Consider the following 18,630-nt stretch of genomic DNA (forward strand, 5'->3'; position numbering starts at 1 on the left):
GGGGGGGGTTTGAGGTGGGCGGGGTTGGGAGGAGGCAGGGTTGGGGGTAGAGGGGGGTTTTTTGTAGCCCGGCAGAGTTAGGGCTGCAAAGGATTCTGGGTATTTGTTCTGTTGTGTTTATGTTGTGTTTAGGTGCGGATGTTCTCCCGAAATGTGTTTGTCATTCTTGTTTGGTGTGGGTTCACAGTGTGGCGCATATTTGTAACAGTGTTAAAAAATAAATAAAATAAAATATGACCACCCTCAGTGTGACATGTATGGCTGTTCCTCAAGTATGTCTTGCTATAACTTGCGCATGTCCGCAGAAGTCTCATACAACATGTGTCTGGGCCGACACGCTGTTAGTATGGAGAAAAAGATGATGCGGTGACAGTTTCTAGAGGACACTAAAGGCAGTGCCATCACGACACACCCTCTATATTGTCGAGAGCCTTTTACCACACCATGATTGGTAGATTCCTTCAGCTCCGCACACAACGCTGTCAAGCGCCTATCATTTAAAACTCGCGGGCCGCACTATCATTAAACTTTCATATTAGGGTGGGGGCCGCAAAATAACGTCTCGGGGGCGCAATTGGCCTGCGGACTGCATATTTGAGACCCCTGGTCTGGAGATTTGTTTGTTGTTGCCGCAGCAAGCGGAAGCAGGAGAAAGTAGAGGAGCGTCAAGCTACCAAAGACTAAAAATGGGAGCCATTACCTCCCTGCTTGGCACTCAGCATCAAGGGTTGGAATTGGGGGTTAAATCACCAAAAATTATTCCCGGGCGCGGCCACCACTGCTGCTCACTGCTCCCCTCACCTCCCAGGGGGTGATCAAGGGTGATGGGTGAAATGCCGAGAATAATTTCGCCACACCTAGTGTGAGTGTGACAATCATTGGCACTTTAATTTGAGCTAAAGCTTCATTAGGAAACTACAACTTATATATAATTATTCTAACACAACTCACGTGGCAACACCACGACAGAAAAGAAAATCATTTTCTTTTCGCATCATCAAAACCTTTTGGAGTGATTCCCTTGCTCTTTCCCTGCGGTACTTAGAAATGAGGATAATTGTCCAATTAGAACCAGGTGCAACATTTGGTCACAATTACTTGATGACGAGCACAGCCTTGACCAACTTTTGGTGAACCTTCTTGAGATAACGGCTCTTCTAAACGGACGTCAGCGTGACGTGTGAAGTGCAGATAAAGGCGAGCGAGGTTGTTGGGTTTGGAAAAACAAAAGTAAGCAGATTGTGCAAGTTGGGGGGGGGGGATCTGGACATCCTCTTCTCACCACTTCCTCTCCTCAGTTGCACAACAGCAGAGGGTCATTCTCCTGCATACACCCTTCCTCACTGCAAGGCATCCTACCATGACTTTGTTGCTCCTTTTTGCCGTGGCCCTCTTAACGGGGGTGACCGGGAGCCCCTCTGGGACCGTCCCGCCCGATGACTGGAATATGACCGCTCATCCCAACAGTGTGCTGGAGAACTTTTGGAAGGTAAGAACTCTGAGGAATGCTCGCACATGAGAGAGAGAGTAGACATTACCATGAATTGATTAACATGGACCCCGACTTAAACAAGTTGAAAAACTTATTCGGGTGTTACCATTTAGTGGTCAATTGTATGGAATATGTACTGTACTGTGCAATCTACTAATAAAAGTTTCAATCAATCAATCAATCAAACAAGTCACAATATTAAGATGAGACAAAATGTTATTGTCTTTGTTGCAGTCATGTTCATATCAAGGCCCGTCTGTACATAGTACACAACCCTTGCAAAAACACACAAAATACTGAACCCCACTTTGTTCCCTAATTATTTTAACAATAAATTATCACTGGTGTAATTCCAATAACCCTTTTTTCAAATGTATATTAATCCCTATAGAAAATGTTACTTTTATAATGATATACTTTCATTTTGTTATTGCTCTATTTTTTTGCAATTTTTAATAACCAAAAAAAAATGTACCTTTTAATTGTATTATTTAATTAACTTGTATGAAATATTTATAATGTACATTATATTTAATTAACTATAACTATTTTAACGTCATATTTGATTATTTTTTCGTTTTCTTTATGATTGCTAAGATTTCAAAAAAATGCTGTTTTACTGTAACATACAGTACAGGCCAAAAGTTTGGACACACCTTCTCATTCAATCTTTATTTTCATGACTATTTACATTGTAGATTGTCACATCCAAACTATGAATGAACACATGTGGAGTTATGGACTTAACAAAAAAAGGTGAAATAACTGAAAACATGTTTTGTATTCATGTTTCTTCAAAATAGCCACCCTTTGCGCTGATTACTTTTTCGCACACTCTTGGCATTCTCTCCATGAGCTTCAAGCACACCTGTGAAGTGAAAACCATTTCAGGTGACTACTTCTTGAAGCTCATGGAGAGAATGCCAAGAGTGTGCAAAGCAGTAATCACAGCATAGAGTGGCTATTTTGAAGAAACTAGAATATAAAACATGTTTTCAGTTATTTCACCTTTTTTTTGTTAAGTACATAACTCCACGTGTTCATTCATAGTTTTGATGTCACTATCTACAATGTAAATAGTCATGAAAATAAAGATTGAATGAGAAAGTGTGTCCAAACTTTTGGCCTCTACTGTATGTTTTAGGATATTTCTTTAAAATTCTAGTTTTTTCAAAATAGCCACCCTTTGCTCTGATTACAGCTGTGCACACTCTTTGCATTCTCTCCATGAGCTTCAAGAGGTAGTCACCTGAAATGGTTTTCACTTCACAGGTGTCATAGTTTTGATGCCTTCAATGACAATCTACAAAGTAAATAGTCATGAAAATAAAGAAAAGGCATTGAAATGAGAAGGTGTGTCCAAACGTTTGGCCTGTACTGTATGTAGATGAATTATGAAAATTCATTAAGTAACCAAATATGCTTCCTATGATTTTCTGTTTAACCACCATTTTTGGATGCTGTTTTCTAACGGTTCTAAAAAATGTACGGTAATACAATAAATGCGATTTCACAGAGCAAGCTGGACAAAGGGAGACGATCTATCTTGCTCTCCACATAATTAAATGACTAAAACTGACTTGAAGGAAATACATACTGTAATACTCAAGTCCACAAAATGCTAAAAAAGTTCTCAGCTCTTCCACTTGCTCTTCTTAGCAGGCAGTTGGCCTGTAGCCTCCAGGTATTTGTGGATGAGTTCTTCCTGTGTGCTTGGCAGGCAGGGCTGATATCTGCTGTAATCCATGGTGTACTCGCCTTTCCCCTGATTACACACAACACACAGATACAAATAATTAAATAAGATGGAGGATAGATGTTTTTTTATTGCAAGACTATACCAAGAAATAGCACCATTATCTTTCACTTGCAGGCTACAAATTAATATTGGGTCATTTCAGCAACTCTTTGGGTAATTAATTTGTATATTGTACAATCACTATATCTATTCATTCATGTATATGTTGCTAATACAATTAACAATACATTTAAAAAAGCACAAATACCACTCAGTTTGAAACTTAAAGGGGAACTACACAGTGGCCTAGTGGTCGTTAGAGTGTCCGCCCTGACCTACCGATCTCAGGTAGGTTGTGGGTTCATACCAAAGACTATAAAAATGGGAGCCATTACCTCCCTGCCTAGCAGTCAGCATCAAGGGTTGGAATTGGGGGTTAAATCATCAAAAACGATTACCGTGCGTGGCCACCGCTGCTGCTCACTGCTCCCCTTACCTCCCAGGGGGTGAACAAGGGGATGGGTCAAATGCAGAGGACAAATTTCACCACACCTAGTGTGTGTGTGACAATCATTGGTACTTTAACTTTACTTTAACTACGATGTTTTTTTTTTATTTGACCACAATCTCTATGTGAGACAAGAACACATTATTTTTTATACCTTCTAATTTGGAATACTCAGTTTGTACCACACACTATTAATACAGCTAATGGGATTTATGTCTCCCACCCACAAATTCCTCTAGAAAAACATCCAAAAACCACCAACAATACTCCATTTACATGTTGTGAACTGCATATTGTCAGGGACATTGTTATTATAAGAAGTAACACAGAAGAACCACTTAGAGTAACTAGTTTATTCTCAACTATAAATTCATCCTCTCACCTGTAAAGTAGAAGGTTGTGGCCATAAAGCCAGAAGTTGGTCAACTTTGATATCTGATTCAACCGCAGAGACATTGCAAGGAAAGACACGAAAAGACGCTTGTTTGAGTCACCTTTTATACGTTTTTTTTGGTTTGTTTTTTTACTTCTGTGAGGATAATGCTGAATTCATCATCTAAACGGGAAACACGTCTTGAGAACAGACATTGTACAATAAGAGTGTTTTATTAACTCCATAGTTAGTATTTCTTGTTCAGCATTTAACAATACATGATGCCTCGTGTTTCACTAGAGCTGGATCTGCTTATCACTTAGCTTCTAGTACTTGTAGATCACAAATGTCAAACTCAAGGCCCGGGGGTCAGATCTGGCCCGCCACATCATTTTGAATGGCCCGTGAAAGCCTAGAAATAACATGCTTCGATAAATTAGTTTATCCTTCTTTCTTTTTTTATTTTGACAGGAAAAAAAGACATGTATTTCATGCAATTATATATATTCTAAACTTTATCTATCTAATAATGCAACAAATATTATATTATCATACATTTAACATTTTTTGGGGGTAAAAACATACATAAATATCTACTTAGCCATATGATTTTAAAGCAAGTTATCCATCAAATTGTACACTGTAAACATGACAAAATATATATGTTTTTTAAAAACAGCTCAGTCTTCAGAATCCTACCATTAGAGAAAAACTGTGGTACCACTTTTTCCATTTATTTTATGTATTTTAATGTATTTATCTGTGTTCTTATATTTGTATGTGATATTATGAATTTGCACTACCGTATTTTTCGGAGTATTAGTCGCACCGGAGTATAAGTCGCACCTGCCAAAAATGCATAATAAAAAAGGAAAAAAACATAAGTCGCACTGGAGCCCGGCCAAACTATGAAAAAAACTGCGACTTATTGTCCCAAAAATACGGTAATTAGTTTTGCTTACAATTTCGTTGTACAATGTACAATGACAATAAAGATATATTCTATTCTATCGATTCCATTTACAGTAACACACTGTGAAAACAGCAACCGTATTTTTTCTGCAAAAAAATTGGCAGCCCAATCACCAGAATTTTACAGTCAAATAGTGTGACCATTTTATTGTACATTTTATGGTAACATTCTGCCATTTTTTTTGACCGCAAAATCCACAGATTTTTTTTTCTTACATTGGAGGTAAAATATACATTTACTAATCAAATGCATAGGTAATCGTGTGACAATATCATGCGGTTAATCTTTATACATACCTGTATTTTATTCATGCTTTTATTAATGTTACAAGCCCTGCAACGTGGCCCTCAATGAAAACGAGTTTGACACCCCTGTTGTAGATGGATCATCCTCCGTATATTCAGGCTCAAAAATATATGGTTCTGGATCATCATTTGTCCCAGAGTAGTTGATGTTGTCTCTCATGAAGTCTGCCATGATTAGTAGTAGTTGTTATTGTCTGATGCGAAATTAATGCGCTGCCGCACTGCTTAAAATTACCAAAATAGGTAAATATTACAAAGTATACCTGGTACTGTATTACATATATACTTACAGCATTTATAAAAATCTTTGGATGTTTTTATAGCGCTTTATAGGTGCAATAGATCAAATACCCACCTGCACTGTAAGCCACCTCTTGCTAGCGTTTACTCCCAATTTTAGAATGCATAAAAAACATGTTTTCTTGTCTCACATCGGGATTATGACTGATAGGGAAAATTCCCCAAAAAGTGTAGTTCCCCTTTAAACAGTGCATACCAACAGATGGACACAAAAGGCTAATTAAGGTCTGCATTACCTATAACACACCATTTGATCTTTATAGAATGAGCTTTTATTATACATTGATCTCATTATACCTGTATGACATTAAAAATGTAATGTGAACAGTTGCTGAAAGTGTTATAATGGCAACAGTTTGAGTCTGGAAGTAAGTTATAACTTGTGGTTCTAATGCGTGTTCTTACTTCAGTACAGGAGCGTAGTTCGGTGGCGTAGCCAAACATGTCGTTGAGTGGAACCTATAGAACAAACCATGAAGAAATTAATCTAATATGACCACAATGGAGGTTTTGTTAAGCTTTACTCACATCGGCGTACAAGGTGAAATATCCTTCAGCACCATCCTGCCCTGTAATGGCGCCATGGCGACGGTTCACGCCTGCAATAACCGCGCCCTGGAACTCATGAGGTGCCACAATTTCTACCGACATGACGGGCTCCAGGATGGTGATGTTGGCCTTTTCCAAAGCTGGAGGGATGACATTTATGTATCAATCAATCAATGTTTATTTATATAGCCCTCAATCACGAGTGTCTCAAAGGGCTGCACAAGCCACAACGACATCCTCGGATCCCACATCAGGGCAAGGAAAAACTCAACCCGATGGGACAATGAGAAACCTTGGAGGGGACTGCAGATGTGGGGACCCCCATGGGCGACCGGTGGAATGGACGTCGAGTGGATCTAGCATAATATTGTGAGAGTCCAGTCCATAGTGGATCTAACATAATAGTGAGAGAGTCCAGTCCATAGTGGATCTAACATAATAGTGAGAGAGTCCAGTCCATAGTGGATCTAACATAATAGTGTGAGAGTCCAGTCCATAGTGGCTCTAGCATAATATTGTGAAAGTCCAGTCCATAGTGGATCTAACATAATAGTGAGAGTGTCTAGTCCATAGTGGATCTAACATAATAGTGTGAGAGTCCAGTCCATAGTGGATCTAACATAATAGTGTGAGAGTCCAGTCCAAAGTGGATCTAGCATAATATTGTGAGAGTCCAGTCCATAGTGGATCTAACGTAATAGTGTGAGAGTCCAGTCCATAGTGGATCTAACATAATAGTGAGAGAGTCCAGTCCATAGTGGATCTAGTTAATAGTGTGAGAGTCCAGTCCATAGTGGATCTAGTTAATAGTGTGAGAGTCCAGTCCATAGTGGATCTAGCATAATAGTGTGAGAGTCCAGTCCATAGTGGATCTAACATAATAGTGTGAGAGTCCAGTCCATAGTGGATCTAACATAATAGTGAGAGTCCAGTCCATAGTGGGGCCAGCAGGAGACCATCCCGAGCCCACATAATTTGGGAATGGTGCCATTACTATGTACAAAAAAAGGATGGCGGTTTCCATTTAGGCTGAGAATGAGAGTCACCTTGCTTTAGCGCGCCCTCTCCTGCACGGATGAAGGAGATCTCATTGGAGTCCACCATGTGATTTGCCCCATCTTCCAGGACAAATCGGACTCCTGCGATCTTGTGGCCGCTCAGGGGTCCCTTCTCGCACGACTCCCTGAAGCCCTGATGACAAGAGACAAAAGAATATGAAGACGACCAGCTGAATCCTGCCTAAAACAAAAAATAGACAAGGCAAACCTTTTCTACAGCCGGAACAAACTGCTTTGGGACATTGGTTCCCATAGTCTGGTCTAAAAACTCCACCTTGGTGTTTTGTTCCAACTCCAGCGGCTCAAGAACGCCAATAACTTTACCGTATTGACCGGAACCTCCACTCTGTTTCTTGTGAGTGAAGTCAAACCTATAAAAGTACAAACATAACATTTTACAATGAGAACTACTCAAATTAAACACTATGTCAGGGGTCGGCAACACAAAACGTTGACAGAGCCATGTTGGACCAATAATACAAAAAACTAATCCGTCTGGAGCCTCAAAAAATGAAAAGGCAACACATGATGTAAGTGTCTATATATATTTATTCTACACATTTTTACAACATTAGAAACCATTAGTAAACCAGAGGCTACTCAGAAGGTGAGATAACTCCTGGAAATTACTGGCTTTTAATGGCCAAAGGTATACAGTTAGGTCCATAAATATTTAGACATTGACACAATTTTCAGTATTCCAGCTGATGGCTTGCTTCACTGATAGTGACAGCTCTTTGGACTTCAAATTGAGAGATGACCTCCCCATATTCCAAATGAATATACCCCACTTGAAATGACATCTAGGCCTTTTATCTGCTCTTTGTAAATGAAATAAATGGAAAAAAAAACAAGGGAATAACACAAACGTGGCCATGGAACAGCTGAGTAGCCAAGTGTCCAATTACAAACCCCGTTTCCATATGAGTTGGGAAATTGTGTTAGATGTAAATATAAACGGAATACAATGATTTGCAAATCCTTTTCAATCCATATTCAATTGAATGCACTACAAAGACAAGATATTTGATGTTCAAACTCATAAACTTTATTTTTTTTTTGCAAATAATAATTAACTTAGAATTTCATGGCTGCAACACGTGCCAAAGTAGTTGGGAAAGGGCATGTTCATCACTGTGTACATGGCCTTTCCTTTTAACAACACTCAGTAAACGTTTGGGAACTGAGGAGACACATTTTTTAAGCTTCTCAGGTGGAATTCTTTCTCATTCTTGCTTGATGTACAGCTTAAGTTGTTCAACAGTCCGGGGTCTCCGTTGTGGTATTTTAGGCTTCATAATGCGCCACACATTTTCAATGGGGGACAGGTCTGGACTACAGGCAGGCCAGTCTAGTACCCGCACTCTTTTACTATGAAGCCACGTTGATGTAACACGTGGCTTGGCATTGTCTTGCTGAAATAAGCAGGGGCGTCCATGGTAACGTTGCTTGGATGGCAACATATGTTGCTCCAAAAGCTGTATGTACCTTTCAGTATTAATGGCGCCTTCACAGATGTGTAAGTTACCCATGTCTTGGGCACTAATACACCCCCATACCATCACAGATGCTGGCTTTTCAACTTTGCGCCTATAACAATCCGGATGGTTCTTTTCCTCTTTGGTCCGGAGGACACGACGTCCACAGTTTCCAAAAACAATTTGAAATGTGGACTTGTCAGACCACAGAACACTTTTCCACTTTGTATCAGTCCATCTTAGATGAGCTCAGGCCCAGCGAAACCGACGGCGTTTCTGGGTGTTGTTGATAAACGGTTTTCGCCTTGCATAGGAGAGTTTTAACTTGCACTTACAGATGTAGCGACCAACTGTAGTTACTGACAGTGGGTTTCTGAAGTGTTCCTGAGCTCATGTGGTGATATCCTTTACACACTGATGTCGCTTGTTGATGCAGTACAGCCTGAGGGATCGAAGGTCACGGGCTTAGCTGCTTACGTGCAGTGATTTCTCCAGATTCTCTGAACCCTTTGATGATATTACGGACCGTAGATGGTGAAATCCCTAAATTCCTTGCAATAGCTGGTTGAGAAAGGTTTTTCTTAAACTGTTCAACAATTTGCTCACGCATTTGTTGACAAAGTGGTGACCCTCGCCCCATCCTTGTTTGTGAATGACTGAGCATTTCATGGAATCTACTTTTATACCCAATCATGGCACCCACCTGTTCCCAATTTGCCTGTTCACCTGTGGGATGTTCCAAATAAGTGTTTGATGAGCATTCCTCAACTTTATCAGTATTTATTGCCACCTTTCCCAACTTCTTTTTCACGTGTTGCTGACATCAAATTCTAAAGTTAATGATTATTTGCAAAACAAAAAATGTTTATCAGTTTGAACATCAAATTTGTTGTCTTTGTAGCATATTCAACTGGATATGGGTTGAAAATGATTTGCAAATCATTGTATTCCGTTTATATTTACATCTAACACAATTTCCCAACTCATATGGAAACGGGGTTTGTACTTTTGGTCCCTTAAAAATTGGAAGGCACATATAAAATGTGTTGTAGTTCCTACACCGTTCACCTGATTTCGATGTAAATACCCTCAAATTAAAGCTCAAAGTCTGCACTTAAAGCACATCTTGATTGTTTCATTTCAAATCCATTGTGATGTTGTACAGAGCTGGAATACTGAAAATTGTGTCAATGTCCAAATATTTATGGACCTAACTGTAGATGTTTGTGTCCAAGTTAAAGGAAACGGCAGGCTGTCTTCTTCTAATGGATTTATTACAATCTTTGCAAGCTAGGTAATGTTTGCTGTGGTCTGGAACAACATGGCACACAAACAACAGAAATGCAGCCAATATTACATACAGATAATGTGTCATGAGTCATGCAAAACAAAATTTTATACAAAGAGGATACAAGTAAAGGATATTAAATGAGGCATAATGATGCAATATGTACATACAGCTAGCCTAAATAGCATGTTAGCATTGATTAGCTTGCAGTCATGCACTGACCAAATATGCCTGCTTAGCACGCCAACAAGTCAATAACATCAACAAAGCTCACCTTTGTGCATTCACGCACAGCATAAAACATTTGGTGGACAAAATGAGACAAAGGAGTGGAAGATTTTACATGTAAACAAACAGTCCACACTATGGTGAGTTCAAGAACCGCCGAAATTAGTAGGACGATGTTCACCAAATACTCATATTAAACAAACAGTGGGCTTTGTAACAATTGGCATGGTTTGTGTCATGTTTGTCCTCAAACAAAAAACATACTGAAACAAAAACATAATTTTTCCTCCATATTTTTCCATTTTCAATCCTTTTTAAGAAATGCTCCAGGGAGCCACGAGGACGGCTCTAAAGAGCCGCAAGTTCCCTGGTTTTCAGTGTGCATGGATGAGGGTGTTTGTTGCTGAGCCCGACCTTGACATCATCTGGACTGGACCTGGCTTTAAGATCCTTTTAAACAATCTCATTTAATTGACAACCTGGTCTGGTGAAGATAAGGTCCTTTTAAAAAAAATAAAAAATAAAATAAGATAAATAAATTTAAAAAAACTTTTTCATGAATAAAAAATGAAGTAAAACAATAGAAAAAACAGTTACATAAAAAGTATATAGTATATAGTAATTAATTAAAATGAGTAAAATTAACTGTTAAAGGTTAGTACTATTAGTGGACTAGCAGCACACACAATCACCAACTGTATCCCTTATATATTTTTATATTGTTAATATTAATAAGTGTATCCCTTATATATTGTTATATTGTTAATATTAATAAGTGTATCCCTTATATATTGTTATTGTTAATATTAATAACTGTATCCCTTATATATTGTTATATTGTTAATATTAATAACGGTCTCTTTATATATTGTTATATTGTTAATATTAATAAGTGTATCCCTTATATATTGTTATATTGTTAATATTAATAAGTTGATCCTTATATATTGTTATTAATAACTGTATCCCTTATACAAACCCCGTTTCCATATGAGTTGGGAAATTGCGTTAGGTGTAAATATAAACGGAATACAATGATTTGCAAATCATTTTCAACCCATATTCAATTGAATATGCTACAAAGACAACATATTTGATATTCAAACTGATAAACATTTTTTTTGTGCAAATAATCATTAACTTTAGAATTTGATGCCAGCAACACGTGACAAAAAAGTTGGGAAAGGTGGCAATAAATACTGATAAAGTTGAGGAATGCTCATCAAACACTTATTTAGAACATCCCACAGGTGAACAGGCAAATTGGGAACAGGTGGGTGCCATAATTGGGTATAAAAGTAGATTCCATGAAATGCTCAGTCATTCACAAACAAGGATGGGGCGAGGGTCACCACTTTGTCAACAAATGCGTGAGCAAATTGTTGAACAGTTTAAGAAAAACCTTTCTCAACCAGCTATTGCAAGGAATTTAGGGATTTCACCATCTACGGTCCGTAATATCATCAAAGGGTTCAGAGAATCTGGAGAAATCACTGCACGTAAGCAGCTAAGCCCGTGACCTTCGATCCCTCTGGCTGTACTGCATCAACAAGCAACATCAGTGTGTAAAGGATATCACCACATGGGCTCAGGAACACTTCAGAAACCAACGGTCAGTAACTACAGTTGGTCGCTACATCTGTAAGTGCAAGTTAAAACTCTCCTATGCAAGGCGAAAACCGTTTATCAACAACACTCAGAAACGCCGTCGGCTTCGCTGGGCCTGAGCTCATCTAAGATGGACTGATACAAAGTGGAAAAGTGTTCTGTGGTCTGACGAGTCCACATTTCAAATTGTTTTTGGAAACTGTGGACGTTGTGTCCTCCGGACCAAAGAGGAAAAGAACCATCCGGATTGTTATAGGCGCAAAGTTGAAAAGCCAGCATCTTTGATGGTATGGGGGTGTATTAGTGCCCAAGACATGGGTAACTTACACATCTGTGAAGGTGCCATTAATGCTGAAAGGTACATACAGGTTTTGGAGCAACATAGGTTGCCATCCAAGCAACGTTACCATGGACGCCCCTGCTTATTTCAGCAAGACAATGCCAAGCCACGTGTTACATCAACGTGGCTTCAAAGTAAAAGAGTGCGGGTACTAGACTGGCCTGCCTGTAGTCCAGACCTGTCTCCCGTTGAAAATGTGTGGCGCATTATGAAGCCCAAAATACCACAACGGAGACCCCCGGACTGTTGAACAACTTAAGCTGTACATCAAGCAAGAATGGGAAAGAATTCCACCTGAGAAGCTTAAAAAATGTGTCTCCTCAGTTCCCAAACGTTTACTGAGTGTTGTTAAAAGGAAAGGCCATGTAACACAGTGGTGAACATGCCCTTTCCCAACTTATTTGTCACGTGTTGCTGGCATCAAATTCTAAAGTTAATGATTTGCAAAAAAAAAATGTTATCAGTTTGAACATCAAATATCTTGTCTTTGTAGTGCATTCAATTGAATATGTGTTGAAATGGATTTGCAAATCATTGTATTCCGTTTATATTTACATCTAACACAATTTCCCAACTCATATGGAAACGGGGTTTGTATATTGTTATATTGTTAACATTAATAACTGTATCCCTTATATATTGTTATATTGTTAATAACTGTATCCCTTATATATTGTTAATATGAATAACTGTATCCCTTATATATTGTTATATTGTTAAAATTAATAAGTGTATCCCTTATATATTGTTGTATTGTTAATATTAATAAGTGCATTGATATATATTGTAGGAAGCAGAATATTAATAACAGAAGGAAACAACACTTTTGAGAGGGAGGTTTTTTGGGTTGGTGCACTAATTGTAAGTGTATCTTGTGTTTTTTATGTTGATTTAATCATTTAAAAAAAATAAAAAATAAAAATAAATAAGGAGCCACGGGTTGCTGACCCCGCTCTATGTGATAATTAGTCCCACAACTTCCACTCCCCAGGTGGTGTATTAAACAAAATGGGACACTGTCTTTTTAAATGTGGGTGGTGCCTGAAAGGCTCAAACAGGAAGTGGGTGGCCGCCTTTCTACTTCCACAAGGAACACTGACTGAGCAGAACAGGGTGTCACCTCAGCAGACCGGTTTCAGGCAAGAACCTAATTTACCTCCCGTTTCTTTACATTATCCATCATTTTCTAAGAGTATTCTCCTCTACTTTGCGTGTTGTTTGCGTAGCAATTGCCTCTTTAGCTATTTATCTTAATACAAACTAACCTGGGACAAGCCCTGCCCTGATTACACCTGAGGGACAAAGTCTAAGATGACTCTTGACTCATTCCTTCTCTCAACATTCTTATTATTTTCAGCCAACTGTGTTGGTGGTGGCAGAGGAGGCGGAAGAGGAAGTGATGGAGACTGGGGAGCTGAATCCAAGTCACTACCCTGCTCAGAGAGCAGCCAAGGTGGTCCAGCATTACATCAACACCCGACATGGGTCTCCGTACAAAGTGTTCGCAGTGAAGAAGGTCTTCAGTGCCAACGCAGAGGTCAGCCAGACGCAAACTCAATGATTGAACTTGTGGCCAACAGTGACCATACACAAGTTTGCTCATTGTCTTTCAGGAGGTTCCAGACTCGGGAAGAAAGTATCAACTGGAGCTTTCTATACAGGAGATGGTACACAATGTAAGACGTGTTTACTGTTGAAAACTTGGTTAATTTTATTTTAATTATTCGCACAATATAAACCGTACAAAGGGGTAACATAGTTAAAATACATAGAGACAAGAAATTAGTGATGAGAAATACGTAATAAGAAATACAGTCGTGGTCAAAAGTGTACATACACTTGTAAAGAACATCATGTCATGGCTGTCTTGAGTTTCCAATCATTTCTACAACTCTTATTTTTTTGTGATAGAGTGATTGGAGCACATACTTGTTGGTCACAAAAAACATTCATGAAGTTTGCTTCTTTTATGAATTTATTATGGGTCTACTGAAAATGTGAGCAAATCTGCTGGGTCAAAAGTATACATACAGCAATGTTAATATTTGCTTACATGTCCCTTGGCAAGTTTCACTGCAATAAGGCGCTTTTGGTAGCCATCCACAAGCTTCTGCATGAAGTTTTTTGACCACTCCTCTTGACTAAATTGGTGCAGTTCAGCTAAATGTGTTGCTTTTCTGACATGGACTTGTTTCTTCAGCATTGTCCACACATTTAAGTCAAGACTTTGGGAAAGCCATTCTAAAACCTTCATTCTAGCCTGATTTAGCCATTCCTTTACCACTTTTGACGTGTGTTTGGGGTCATTGTCCTGTTGGAACTCCCAACTGCGCCCAAGACCAAACCTCCGGGCAGATGATTTTAGGTTATCCTGAAGAATTTGGAGGTAATCCTCCTTTTTCATTGTCCCATTTAAAGCACCAGTTCCATTGGCAGCAAAACAGGCCCAGAGCATAATACTACCACCACCATGCTTGACGGTAGGAATGGTGTTCCTGGGATTAAAGGTCTTACCTTTTCTCCTCCAAACACATTGCTGGGTATTGTGGCCAAACAGCTCCATTTTTGTTTCATCTGACATCACATGGACAAAGATATGACCTTCTGGAGGAAGGTTTTGTGGTCAAACTCAAGACAGCCATGACATTATGTTCTTTACAAGTGTATGTAAACTTTTGACCACATGCAGGTGAGAAAATAAACCCAAAAAGGGCTTATGCAAGGTTCTCAACTAAAGCAGTAAATTAACAAACAAAATTAAACATAGTATGTAAAAAATAAGACAACAAGTAGTCTACCTTGTCTGGATTGAGTCTAGGTGTATGTGTGTGTGTGTGTGTGTGTGTGTGTGTGTGTGTGAGAGAGAGAAAGTATAGGGCTACATTATAAGGGAGGAACAAATGGAGAATGTTGATTCATCAGGCTGGCCCTTAATATATGTGTAAAGTTAGGGAGTGAAGATGAGGAGTTTGCCATACATAGGTGAGCATTCCAGAGTAAAAGACCTCTGTGTTTGATGGAAAACTGGCTAAGAGTGATACGGCAGTTTGTCTGGTATTGTTATCATGAACTTGCGAATTGGTCTTAAAATTATCTTTGGAAAGGTGCAGGAAGCGTATTAGAGAGGTGAGTACATTTATGGATAAAAGAAGAGGACTGCACTGTGTTGATATCATGAATAAATAGTACATTTAGTTTCCTAAACACAGGTGTTAAATAGTTAGAGGAGGTAGCTATTCTTACACATTTTTTTCTCTGCATAATGAATAATTTGTTACTTAATATGCCTTTTAAATCTGGGCTTTTAAAAGTGTGGCACACTGAGTCTCCTCTCAGAGAATACAACACGCTTGGGGCCAACTTTAAGTACTAGAATGCCATTGTTGCTGTTGTATAATGCAGTACGGTTCAACCATTCCAAACTACATCAACAATAATAAACATTTTGTTAAATTAATACATCACAAAACTGAGCAATACTAACTTTTGCAAGACATTTAAAAAAAACAACATTTTTTGTATTGATGTTGTGCAATCCATTCCAGTGAGTGTAATCACCTCACTTAATGTATCAGGTGTCACATATGACAGGGAAAACAATGTTAAACAAATCTATGGTTCTCAGAAAACATGTCCGACCAGATTTGACAAAAGGATTTGCATGAGTTTGTGTGTTTAACAGCCTGACTTACTGGCGTCCATCTTCTCTGTTTACTTCTCCTGCAGACTACAGTGGCCTGCGCTGCAGAGGTCTTATTTCCCAGACAAGAGGAGAGTGAGCATTCACCACAGGTGCAGCTTTCATGTGAAGAGATCTTGAAAATCAACACAAGCGCTCAAGAGGAGTCCTTGTACCAACAGTACAAGTTGAATCACAATCTTTCTACTCAGAACCTGCCTGGTATGACACGAATACAGCAAGCGGTATTTTTTCGAAGGTGACACCCGCACAAGATATGCTCTTTCCCACCTCCTCAGACAGCAACGGCCACATAGAGGAGGACCAAGAGCCTTTCTGGCATCTCGGCAGGGTAGCGTCAAGTTTCGTCATGCTTGCCGAATCCAGCGAAAACACTTTATACAACATGGCACAAGTAGCAAACCTCACTCAGATGGTAGGTTTTTCTCCTGGCTCACAATGTGATTCAAATAAATACACTGTGTGTGTGTGTGTGTGTGTGCGTGATACAGGCAACTGAAAACGACCAGCTGAAGTTCGACTATCACGTACTGCTGCATGACATGGTTTCTCAGGTACTCACTCACCTTAGAGCACAGGTTTCAAATTACTGGCCCGCCACATCATTTTATGTGGCCCGCGAACGCCTCGGAAAAATGTGTGTTAATAAAATACTAAACTACTATTTTTTTTACTAAATGCAAATAATTATTTTGAATGCATATATTCTAAACGTTATTATCTAATCTTGCCAAATATGACATTATTATATAGTGTATTACAAAAATATGTTAGTAAAGATAACAGTTTGTACATGAAAAAATCTAATAATGGAGTGCATAGGCTAATGTAATAATATGAGGTGATTACTGGTACACATTTATATCAATGCTGTCAAATGATGGATTTTTAAAAAATCAGATAAATTGATTAATCTCAGGTTATTGCCCGCATGCATAATTTTAATTAATTTAAAAAAAGTGGCCCTATGAAGGTAGCCATTACTGTGATATGGCCCTCAATGACAACAAGTTTGACACCTCTAAAGTAGGTCATTTTACAATTTTCAATGCCAACAAAGTAATTGATTCAAAGAAACGTTTCAAACTAAGTATGGCTCAACCTTTCCAAAAATGTGCTAGCTTGATGCTCATATACATTGGTTTTGCTACTGATTAGCATTAGCGATTTTACATGGCATTAACTGTGTTAATGAAAACCACAACAAAGATGCACATAACAATCAAACAGTAGTAACCCTTTTTAGGGCGCAACAAACAACAAAACACACCATAAACCAGAGCCGTGTAAAGACAGAGTATGGCACAACTCAGTTTCAAAGTCGGAATCAAACATGGCGCCCGGTAGTCACGTGATGGGCTTTTAACCAATCAGAGAGAGTATGGCCCAAGCATCTCCTAAATGATTCATCACAGGTTATGACCCGCATGCATCATTTTAATTCATAAAAAAGCGGCCCTCAGAAAGCAGTCATTACTGCGATGTGGCCCTCAATGGAAACACGTTTGACACCCCTGGCTTAGAACACGCCACCTAATATCAGATCTAGTAATCATAGTCACAAATCAAACCGTCACAGAAAAATCATGTACGGGAAACACTGAGTTTTTCCTTCATGTTATGAAAATTTCAAAAGCGACTAGTTTTGCGCCCATTTTCTCAAAAGTGATGTAAATATGATTTTTTTTTTCAGGTTAGGTGCTCATCATCAGGCTTTAAGGACACATATTACTGTTTGCAACATTAAAATGTCAATGTTGCATAACCGGGAGCCATTTTTAAAAGGGTAATGGGATTGAGTTGTTTTTTTTGCAGGAAATCATTCCCTGGAAGTTGGTGGTTACCTGGTCTCCGTCAGCAGGTGTTAAAGTCCAAAAGATGGAGAAAAGTCCTAATTGTCGTCACTGTAATAAACCCAAACCCTAAAACAGTTGACCTGCAGTAAATGACAGTTCTCTTATCTTGTGAGTGAAATGGTCAAATAATGGCTTCTTGGTGGGTTTTTAAACTGAGCCTGTCAATACTAAGCCACATTTTCAAAAAATAAACTAATTCCACAGATTGTTGCCTGTTTTTACCCACACTCACTAGACAGTTGGCCTTGTGATCAGTGCACTTGCACAGGAGTTTAAAATGAAAGAAAATAGAGATGATCATTTATTTCATATAAGCAAGTGTTTTCTAATCATGGCAGACTTGGTAACAGACAACGAAGACGACTATTTTTGAACAAATGGGGATTCACAATCTTATCTTTTTGAAGCTGAATATGCAGAGGATGAACTACTGCTTCTAGAGGTGAGCACAAAGGAAGGGTGACAGGTTGGAGCAGGCAGAGGCCGAGAGAGTGAGGTCAGCGTGACTTTGACGCTGTAAATGTGGAACTTGGGGCCAAGCTTTTTCGACATAAATGGAGTGCTTACCTAAAATAAACCAGAAAAAACGTCCCTTGCCAGCTTGACCAAACACACAACTGTCCATCGCGTGAGTCACTTTAATATTAATCCTGATACACGCAGCACGTCATGCGTATTATTACAACTACATACACTGTCGAGCTGGCTATGTACAAACAAACATGAAATGTGGGCTAATACTTTACAGATACTGTAATATGATTCTGTGTGTTTTTCATTCAGTACAGATTGGAGTCCTATCACATTGTGCTGTGCATTATAAACTCAAACACAAT

The 18,630-nt window shown here is 38.9% G+C and overlaps 2 protein-coding genes across 3 annotated transcripts in view; one reads left to right on the forward strand and one right to left on the reverse strand.

The window, feature by feature from the left end:
- Positions 1-1,345: 1,345 nt before the first annotated feature.
- lxn (latexin) lies at positions 1,346-17,999 on the forward strand. Of its 2 annotated transcripts, none has more exons than XM_061973082.2 (7): positions 1,346-1,489; positions 13,596-13,775; positions 13,852-13,914; positions 15,965-16,139; positions 16,217-16,353; positions 16,430-16,492; positions 17,754-17,999. In XM_061973082.2, the coding sequence occupies exons 1-7, from the start codon at positions 1,361-1,363 to the stop codon at positions 17,862-17,864; spliced, it is 858 nt and encodes a 285-aa protein (XP_061829066.1). In that variant the 5' UTR covers positions 1,346-1,360; the 3' UTR covers positions 17,865-17,999. The 2 variants fall into 2 exon arrangements, with proteins under 2 accessions (XP_061829066.1, XP_061829067.1); XM_061973083.1 differs by lacking the exon at positions 1,346-1,489 and adding an exon at positions 13,308-13,377.
- Positions 1,483-18,630, reverse strand: part of gfm1 (G elongation factor, mitochondrial 1) — a 37,555-nt gene continuing 20,407 nt past the window's right edge. Inside the window, exons 14-18 of the mRNA XM_061973081.1 lie at positions 7,505-7,667; positions 7,285-7,429; positions 6,218-6,378; positions 6,095-6,148; positions 1,483-3,257 (exon numbers count right to left, since the gene is read on the reverse strand). Coding sequence (XP_061829065.1) covers positions 3,126-3,257; positions 6,095-6,148; positions 6,218-6,378; positions 7,285-7,429; positions 7,505-7,667 — 655 coding nt within the window. The 3' untranslated portion in view covers positions 1,483-3,125. The remainder of the gene's footprint in view (positions 3,258-6,094; positions 6,149-6,217; positions 6,379-7,284; positions 7,430-7,504; positions 7,668-18,630) is intronic.

This window comes from Nerophis lumbriciformis, linkage group LG17 (genome assembly GCF_033978685.3).
Source record: "Nerophis lumbriciformis linkage group LG17, RoL_Nlum_v2.1, whole genome shotgun sequence".
Classification (NCBI taxonomy): Eukaryota; Metazoa; Chordata; class Actinopteri; order Syngnathiformes; family Syngnathidae; genus Nerophis; species Nerophis lumbriciformis.

Bases quoted from the DNA above. Each gene is read 5' to 3' on its own strand.
- lxn (XM_061973082.2), top strand. From the start codon at position 1,361: ATGACTTTGTTGCTCCTTTTTGCCGTGGCCCTCTTAACGGGGGTGACC. The intron at 13,915-15,964 runs GTAAGACGTGTT...CTTCTCCTGCAG, and splicing joins TACAGGAGATGGTACACAAT to ACTACAGTGGCCTGCGCTGC. The intron at 16,354-16,429 runs GTAGGTTTTTCT...TGCGTGATACAG, and splicing joins TAGCAAACCTCACTCAGATG to GCAACTGAAAACGACCAGCT.